Source organism: Folsomia candida, unplaced genomic scaffold, assembly GCF_002217175.1.
Source record: "Folsomia candida strain VU population unplaced genomic scaffold, ASM221717v1 Fcan01_Sc014, whole genome shotgun sequence".
Classification (NCBI taxonomy): Eukaryota; Metazoa; Arthropoda; class Collembola; order Entomobryomorpha; family Isotomidae; genus Folsomia; species Folsomia candida.
Window position 1 is genome coordinate 3629928 of NW_019091206.1, and position 9953 is coordinate 3639880.

The window sequence follows — 9953 nt, forward strand, 5'->3', positions numbered from 1 at the left end:
TATGGAATTTTTGCCCAATGGAAATTGTAAAGCACAAACTCAGGAATTTATTACCACCAAAACGAAATCAATCCATTTTGTATTAGCTGCAAATTAGAAGTTTTAGTGACAACAATCATTTACATTACTGGTAAGTGGCGAGCAGGAAAGTCAACTCGCTCACTAGGATGCACAGACTGTACCCGAACTCAAACTTTAAACACGATGACGACTCAATATGCGAAGCTGTCGCCATGCTTAAAAGCAATTTTAGTGAGACGGATAATGATCTCGACTCCAATTCTAAGTTTTTAACATTAAATCAGACCAGTTATTTAACAGGTTTTAATTACCATTGATTATAATATTAAGTTTCACATTGAAAAAAGAGTAACTCAACATCTTAATTTAGTCTTAATAATTAGCTACAAGTGAGCAATTCATAGATCGACGTCTTAATTGCATCTCCTGAAAATAAAAAAAAAATACCGAATAATGCATGTGCAAATTTCCTAAACTATTAATTTGCACATTATTTCTACGCTAAATTGGAGCCGGCATTTAACTAATTGTAATTGTATTTACTATCCTCGCACTCAGCCCTTGCACCTCATTTGCATATTTTAACGCATTCGCGAGAGCCATAGAGTTTATTCAACATGGAAAGCTCGTATCGCCCAAAATGGGCTATTGAGATTTATGCAAATGAGGTGCAAAGCCTAAGTACGGGGATAGTAATTATAATATTATACTACTAACTACCCATTTGGTGAGTTTTGCATTGTATCTAATTTTACTGTTAGAAAGTTACTGACAGCAACAAATTCATTGATCGACGTCTTAATTACGCATATTCTGTAAAATAAATTAAATAATTACGAAACGTATTTGCATAATATTTATTTATGTACATACTTTTACAATAAATTGGACCAATTATAAATAAATTCAATTAACTAATTTTAATTTTAATTAACTGAAGTATTACTTTTCAAGCATACCTGTTCACTTTCATTCATGTGACTGGTTATGATGCGGTGAATGAAAATAAATTTCCTATGATTTGAACGAAAATGAGTGAAAGATGCCGTCATCTCAGATGAATGACTGTGAATGAAGGATTTTTCACTCATTCATTTTTCACCCTATGCTTAATACATGAGGCGAAGTAAGAAATGAAGGCAGATGAAGTTAAATGAAATGAAATGAATTTGAACAAAAATGAGTGAATGTGAATGAAAATCTTCCGTCAAAAATCGGGATGACTGAACTTTGAATGAAAAAAACTTTTTTGAACAGGTATGATTTCGGGCGAAGTTTTTTATTAACCTAAATTTATTATTCAGTGATAATCAACGATAAGTAACAAATTCATTTACCGACGTTTTAATTGTGCATATTCTGTAAAATACAAAACTTAAATGCATTTACAAAACTTAAATGCATTTACAAAACTTAAATGCATTTACAAAACTTAAGTAGTTTGCGCGACCAAATTTTTTCCTACATTAAATTCGAGCCGGCATTTAACTAATTATAATTATAATTAATTATAATATTAGATTAATTAATTAGACTAATTATTCAGCATCTTAATTCCACATCTTCCGTAAAATGAGTAATAATGATATGCATTTACATATTTGAGTCGTAGATTATTCTGCAAAGAGGGTATTTTTAATTAGCAATACTTAATTATGAAATTAATTAACTACTTAATTGGCAGTAATTAGTTAGTTAACTTTAATACAAAATACATAAGCATACAAAGTAGCTCTCGATTGCCAGGTACATATTGGACACAAACAAACAATAAGTGCATGAAAATACCCGGTTTCATATATGTGTTACCCGTTTTTTTATATCGGGCACTCTCCGAGTTGCCAGGCTCGTAAAATGCACAACAAAACCCCGACTTGTCATTTACCTACTTACTTTCTAGTAAACACGATTTCAAGTTATATACAAATACAAATTTTTGAAAATTATTGATTCACCCATACATTTTTTCGAAATTAAAATCATGCCTCTGGAGAACCATATTCCGACCTGGTACGACACCGAAATTCGGTTCGACCTCATGACCAGGTAAATAAATAAAATACTTCATTTTTTTAACTTAAATATGACCTTTTGACCCTTACTTATCCTCCTTCAGATATTTAAAACTGTGCACTGGCGAGAAAACGTTTGAAGTCTTGGACCCCGTCGAGGACACGAAAGGCAACAATGGCGAACCTGGAAAACTCGTCGTCACCAATTTACGACTCATTTGGCAGTCTAAAAAATTCCCCAAAATCAATCTATGTAAATTCACTACTAACATAAATAAATTCCCAATTAAAATTTACGTTAATTAGGTATCAATGATTTTTATTTATTTTTTCAGCAATCGGTTACAATCCTATAACTTCGATAAATATCAAATCCGTGACTTCGGTATGGTGCTACATTTTTCGTACAATTAAAAAATTTCAAAATTTTGAGATCCCAAATTTTTACTTTTATTTTCCCAGAAACTTCGCGGATTAACGGAATCACTGCACATTCTCGCGAAAACTAAAGCGTCCCGGTACGAATTTATCTTTACGAATCTGGTCATTGATAACAACCGACTTTTCTCTGTGGTCCTCGCCGTCCAAAAGTATGTAATAAATAATTTTGCAAAAAAAATTTGCAAATTTTTTACACACCACATTTTACAGAGCGTATACACAATCCCGGCTTTATCGCGAAATCAAGATGCGAAGTGGCATCGTAGTTGCCAATAAAAAGTTGCAAATGTTGCAAAAAGAACAGATTTGTGAACAAGTTAATGGCGTCTGGAATTTGAGCAGTGATCAGGTAAATTTTTTGCACACCAAATTTTCAACAAATGATGGTTATTCGTCATCAGAGGGCGGATAAGAATTTACGAAAAATATGTACTTCACATTTACGAAATATGCACAAATGACACTAGAAAAATTGGAATTTTAGAAAAATTTGAACCTTTTAAATTAATTTTCTGGAATTTTTTGTGGGCAAAGTTCTTTCAGCAAAAAAAACATTTGGTCTCACATCGTTCAAATATTTCCAAAATATATTTTTTCGTATTTTTCAAATCATAGCGGAAATATATATTTTTTTAAATGACTAAATCATTTTGTAAGTTTATGTAAAAGTTCATTTTTTTCTAAATCATTTGAATTCAGATGTAAAGTTTCGAAGTCGAAATAAATGTTTTGAAGAAAATAAGTAATTAATTGATTGTAAATTAGATGATCAGCGATGCAGTTTGAAAATTATTATTTTTGCGTTCATTTTCAGAAATCAGTAAAATTTGGACTGAATCTGATATATTTTAGAAAAATTTATATTTTTGAGTATAATGCTCTGGATTTTTTTGGTGCAATTCTTTAAGAAAAATCTTTTCTTTAAGAAGATGATTTTTTCTGGTAAAAATTCTCTAAGCAAAAAAAGTCCGTGTCACACCGGTGAAATATTTTCAAAATATGTATTTTTGAAAAACGTGTGTAAAATATTTACGTAATTTGATAATAATATTTATAAATATTTCTGAAAGTCTAGAAATAAGTTCCAATATGTAAAAATATTTTGAAATCTATGTGCTCTGAGCGAATTAGTGAATACACCCACAAACTTTGACTGTCTGTCGTCATCATAAAAAAAAACTTGAAAATAAATACATATCCGCCCTCTGATTTTTATAAAAATGCTAATTTTTCAGGGAAATTTGGGCTCCTTTTTCATCACAAATGTCCGCGTCGTCTGGTACGCAGCGTCCAACGAATTGTTCAACGCTTCAATTCCATTCCTACAAATTGCTGAAGTAAATAAACAAAAATTCAAAATAAGTTTCCAAAAAATGTTACAAAATTGTTTAAAATTTCCAGATAAAAATAAGAGACTCCAAATTCGGAAAGGCGTTAGTCATCGACACGACGGAATCCGGGGGCAGCTACGTCCTCGGTTTTCGGATCGACCCGAAAGAAAAGCTGCTCAGCGTCTACAAATCGCTAATGTCCATTCACGAAACGTACATGACTTATCCCGAGTATGGCGTCGAGTTCAATCCAGACGTATGTAAATAATTAAAATATATTCAAAATTTTGAAAAATTTTCGAAAACGAATCTTTCAGTACTAGTGCTAGACACACCCGTAAATTATGGAATTGTTCTTAATTGTTTAAATGCCAAATTTAAATGAAGTTATATCACGTCGAAAGTTTTATTTTGTAGTATTTTAAAATATAAAATTTCATAGAAGATAAAATAACCTCTAAATAAGGTGTAAAATAAGCTTTGCAATTTGCAAAAATATTAAAATTTTGCAAATTGCAAACTTTTTGAAAAAATGTTGCAATTTATCAGTGTTTCGTTTCTTGCTGGTGGTTTGTCACATTTCATGCACTGAAAAGCAAGCCATGAAAGAAATGCGAGGTGCACGTAACTGGGAGAAAGTGCACGAAATATGCGCCATCTAGCCAATCCCCTTATGCAGGAATAGCGGCGGGAATGAGTTTCTTGGGCCTTGTATCGCTTGCTGGTCAAAATATGTAGCTGCAAAAAAAATAACACTTTCTTAGCGTTATTTCTTGCAAGTGATTACTTGGCAATGTTTAGTTTCTTAAGGGTTTGCTACATTTCTTGCAGTTCAAGGTAAGAAACTGCAAGAAACTGCAAGAAAGTGCAAGAAACTGCACCTGCAAGAAATATCCGCCATCTAGCCACGCACTTATAAAATATTTCCGACAGTGGGGCGTAGCTTTTTGCATTTCTTGCAGGCCAAAATACCTGTAAAAACCAATTTCTTGTCGTCATTTCCTGCACCCAAAACACTAATTTTTTCACATATTTCCTTATTAATTAGTCCATCGAGGCGGAATCAGAAGAGCGGAAGACGCGCCTGGCCAAGGGCGTCGTCACTTTTGCTGACGAAGTCGAGGAGATCGAGGACAACCCGGAATTGGTCAGTGACGCCTTCGCCGCCTACTTCGCGGACGGATATCGACACGAAAATGCGGCCGATCGCGAAAAAAAGGTGGAAATCATTTTCTGCGAAGAGCTCGGACTTGCCGTCGAGAAACCGAAGGATGGCTTCACAATGCAGCAATTGTGGGAGGTTATCCCGTCAAATTGATAAGCTAGGATTGATAAGCTTAAATAAATATTGAATCATTTTCGAATTTTGATAAGCTATTATGAGTTTCAAACTTTGTAAAAGTTCATAAACAGAAACTTTATAAGGATTTATCAACGTTGTTCTGTATACATTTCCAAGTTTTCATAAATATCAACCATCAAATTGATAAGCTAGGAATGATAAGCATAAATAAATATTTTGTTGTTTTCGAACTTTGATAAGCCACAGGTTTCAGAGTTTGTTGATATGTTTCAAAACAGAGGGTCAAAATTTCTAAAAATTTGTCAATGTTTTTCTGTATTTCCTAATTTTCCTAAAAATATTACTTCTTGCATACATTTTTATATATTTCAGCTACGTATGTATTATTTCAAAAATATGTAAATCTTGGTCCATTTTTCTAAATTAATGTTTTGTGAATTTCTATCGAAAATTTTATACATTTTTAAAATTTAAAAAATTATGTGAACATACAAGTTCATCTATAGTGGAATTTTATTACTGAAAAATCTAAAAATAAAAGTTTTGACGTTAAAATCGTCAACCTATTTGTGTTTTTAGTGATGTTTTGTTTTTGTTAATTGAGCGAAAAATTACAAAGAATTTTTGTTTTCATGTCGTTTTTTTTTGATAATTTTTTTCTTAATATAAATATTATTGTCAGCGGTATGCAAATTTTTATTTTTTTACAATTTTAGATTTCAACGTCAAAAGTTTGATGTTTAGATTTTTTCAAATAAATCTATATACCAAAGATGACATGCTTCTCCTTGAATAATTTATTACAAAAAATTTATTAGACGAAAAGTTGTGAAATGTAGCTAAATAAATCCACAAATTTCAAATTAGCGTGCAAAATTTAATGCTTATCAGTGATATGCAAATTTTTAGTTATTTTTTAAATTATTTTTTTTTGTGAATTTATGATTTGAAATTTGTGAAACATTGTTTCAAAAATTTAAAATTTAAGAATTTATGTGAGCCATGCATCTTTAGTCAAATTTAATCCTGAAAAATCTAAAAATAAAACTTTTGAGGTTAAAATCGTCAACCTTTTTATGTTTTAGGGAATTTTGTGTTTTTTTAATTGAATGATAAATCACGGACAATTTATATTCGTATATGTCGTTTTTTGATAATTTTTTTCTTAATATGAATATTCTTATCAGTGGTATGTAAATTTTGATTTTTTTTAAAGTTTAGATTTAAACGTCAAAAGTTGATTTTCAGATTTTTAAATACATTTTTAGATACTAAAGATAATAAGCTGCTACCTGGACAATGTACAAAAATTTTATGACGGATAAAAATTTGTGAAAATGTTCCTAAATAAATTCAAAAATTTCAAATTAGCGTGCAAAATGGCTCGCAAATAAGCTCCGCTAAAAAATGTTTTCCTTCCTTTATTTTTGAAAACTATACAATATTTCAAAAATATGCAAAATACTTGGTTTACATTTTGTAATCAACAAATTTATTGAATCTGTTGACAATTTTATAGAATAGAAAATTTTATCGTTGAATTTCAGTGCAAATAAAAATTTTGGCTAGAAAATAGCAGCATTTTCATTGTCTTTTTTGAAGTGTTTATCACTCTTATGAAAATTAGGACTGCAATTTATTTCAGCGTAAAAAAATTTATGCAAAATTCCGTGATTGTTTTTTTGCGGGTTTGCAACATTTCTTGCAGTGCAAGAGAAAAAGCGCAAGAAATGCGAGGTGCAAGAAACTGGAGAAATATGCACGAAATATGCGCCATCTAGTACCTGTTCACTTTCATTCATTTGATTGATTATGATGCTGACAAGGGACACTCACGACCTGTCGTTTGAGTCCAGGGTACCCACTATGTTTTTTAGAATCTACTAGGACCCCACATGAAGGATTCATTCATATTTCCGTGTAAAACTCATATTTGGCGTTATGGCGTGGCGCCAAACTTAAAAATTTGCATTTTCGACCAATTTCAAACCCTCATAACTTTTGCAGTTTATGTCGGATTTTTAAAATTGTATGCTTAAAATGATCACAAAAGTCGAAATTTTAGAGAAAAAAATAAAAATAAAAAATTTTTAATTTTTGAGATATTTTTAGCATTTTTTCGACGAACCCAAAATTTTGAAATTTTGCGAAAAGTTAAAAGCGATAATTTTGGAAAAAATTTCATAGAATACGAAAGTTGAACTCCTTGTCATGATTTTTGCCAAAAATTTTGAAAATCCGTCCAGGATTTCAAAAGTTATGGCGGTTTTAAAATGTAAAACCATCAAATTTGGCGAATTTGGCGCCACGGCACGGCGCCAAATATGAGTTTTACACGGAAATATGAATGAACCCTTCATCTGGGGTCCTAGTAGATTCTAAAAAACATAGTGGGTACCCTGGACTCAGACGACAGGTCGTGAGTGTCCCTTGTGAGTGATGGTGAATAAAAATGAATTTCCTGTGATTTGAATGAAAATCAATGAAAGACTCTCACATTTCAGATGAATAACTGTGAATGAAAGAATTTCTCACTCCTCTTATTTTTCACCCTATCTACTCTAATAAAGTGTTAGTATGATCCCTGGGTCCCTGGGTCCGTCTTCGCAATGCAAATTGCCCCATACAGTAGACAAAGAAGGAAGCGGAGCAACCACTGCATGCATGCACTGCACTGCATGAATAAATGAATACATGAACATGTACACCCCACATACATACATCACTCATCAATAGTGGTTATCATGATAAGTGATCGTGATAAACACTATTAATTAATTATTTTAGTTTGAGAAACTCTACCCACAGCGAGTGGCATGTCAATTCGAATGTATTTTTGACGCTGAATCCAACGCCGTCAATGATTTTGACCTGCGAAGCCCCCGTGACCTCGCCGTGACCGTGGTGTCCAAATCTGGCTTATTCGTGATGTCGCATATCAATTCGAATGTATTTTTGACGCTGAATCCGAATCCGTCAATAGCTTGGCGTTAATTGTAGAAGTTAACGGGGTTTATGGAACTTAACGGGAGCGTGAAGCGTGGGAATTTAAATAGTTAGCTATGCAGTTACTCCCACGCGACGGGAATTTAAGTAATTAGCTATTCAACTACTCCCACAGGGGGGAATCAAATTTTACTGTGACCAGGTTAATTAAAATGCAGTATGACTTGGGCAAACCCTCAGTCTGATGTATGTATGTAGTATGACAAAGTCTCCACTGGGAATTATTTAAAATATAGTATGACGGATTTTTCGCTTTGGGCACACCCCCCACTGGAACTCTAGAACCCGGCCTTGGCCGGGCTATACGCTAGTGCTTAATACATGAAGCGAAGTAAGAAACGAAGACCGATGATGTGAAATGAATTTGAATGAAAATGATTGAGTGTGAATGAAAATCTTCAGTCAGAAATTGGGATGACTGACTTTTGAATGAAAGCTAAATTTTTGAACAGGTATCGTTGTATTGGCTTGGACCAAATTATTTTAAAATTTCAACCAAATCGGAGGGTTACACTTCACACCATTATAAGTTCGAAAAATTTGTTCGTAAATTTACTCAATCTCAATAAGAACTCCCCCCAAATGGCATCGCATCTAAAACGTATAAAATAGGACATAAATTAAACGCCAAAGTGCAAAATGGCGTACAACTTTTTCTATAAATTTACGAAACAGAGAAAGTACGCGGCTCAAATATTTGCGACCAAGCTAAACTGTGCAAATTTTATAAGGCATAAGGTTAGCTACAAACTTTCACAAAATTTATATACTAATCTCGGTAAAGTAATTAATTTTCTGATTTTCTTTCCTAATTGTCTCACCTTTGTGCATACCTGTTCAAAAAAGCTGTTTTCATTCTAAGTTCAGTCTTCCCAATTTCTGACTGAAGATTTTCATTCACATTCAATCATCTTCTTTCAAACTCATTTCATTTCACTTCATTTGGCTTCATTCTTCTTTCGCCCCATGTGTTAAGCGTAAATGACCACCACCACTCGCGACTTCTCCTGACGAGTTGAGTCAACTCTCTCTGCCTATCCTAACACATGTTAAATAACTTTGCTGTGAAATTTCACAAAAAATTACTTTTTTTGCTCAATTTTGAAAATAGTTTGATGTTCAATATCTCAAATTGTTCACAAGATAATTATCTATAATTCCTCTAGAGGAATATTTGAAATTTTGTTTCTAATAATTTCTGCACCAATGTAAAGTTTAAAATTGAGTTGGAAATTATAGGAAACAAAATTTCAAACATTCCTCTAGAGGAATGATAGATAATTATCTTGCGAACAATTTGATATATTGAACATCAAAATATTTTCAAAATTGAGCGAAAACAGTAATTTTTTGTGAAATTTTACAGCGGATTATGTGTTTCGGATAGGCAGAGAGCTCGAATTTCTGACTCAAATCGACATAATGAGTCGTGACGCACGAGTGGTGAGTGGTGGGCCATTCAACGGAATGATAAGTGCCACGTGATTCCTAATTTTTGACTTGATTTTTTGATATAACTCGTTACATAATCCATTTGTAGCTTGAAAAATGGTTTGATTGTAAGTGTATGTATAAAATGTTAATTATTTCAGCTTATCTTGATGACGATAAGCGGCACGAATTTCAGTGCGGAAATATCTAAATTAATAAACTTATCTTAAACCGTTTTAACGACAAAAGAGGAATTTCATCTTCAAAATAATTATCACGTAAACTTTATGATTTTACAGTTTCTGCGTTTTATAATAGCTTCTCCACGAAATTTCTAAATGTATGTAAATTTATGGTAATTATTTCAGCTTATCAATCAGCTCGATAAGCGATATGTAGTGGTCTCAA

The 9953-nt window shown here is 32.4% G+C and overlaps 1 protein-coding gene across 1 annotated transcript; it reads left to right on the forward strand.

Moving 5' to 3' along the window:
• Positions 1–1607: 1607 nt before the first annotated feature.
• LOC110855842 (Bardet-Biedl syndrome 5 protein homolog) lies at positions 1608–5608 on the forward strand. The gene is made up of 8 exons (XM_022104236.2): positions 1608–2067; positions 2138–2286; positions 2369–2418; positions 2496–2623; positions 2685–2823; positions 3710–3811; positions 3876–4061; positions 4854–5608. The coding sequence occupies exons 1-8, from the start codon at positions 2003–2005 to the stop codon at positions 5121–5123; spliced, it is 1089 nt and encodes a 362-aa protein (XP_021959928.2). The 5' UTR covers positions 1608–2002; the 3' UTR covers positions 5124–5608.
• The last annotated feature ends 4345 nt before the right edge of the window (positions 5609–9953 follow it).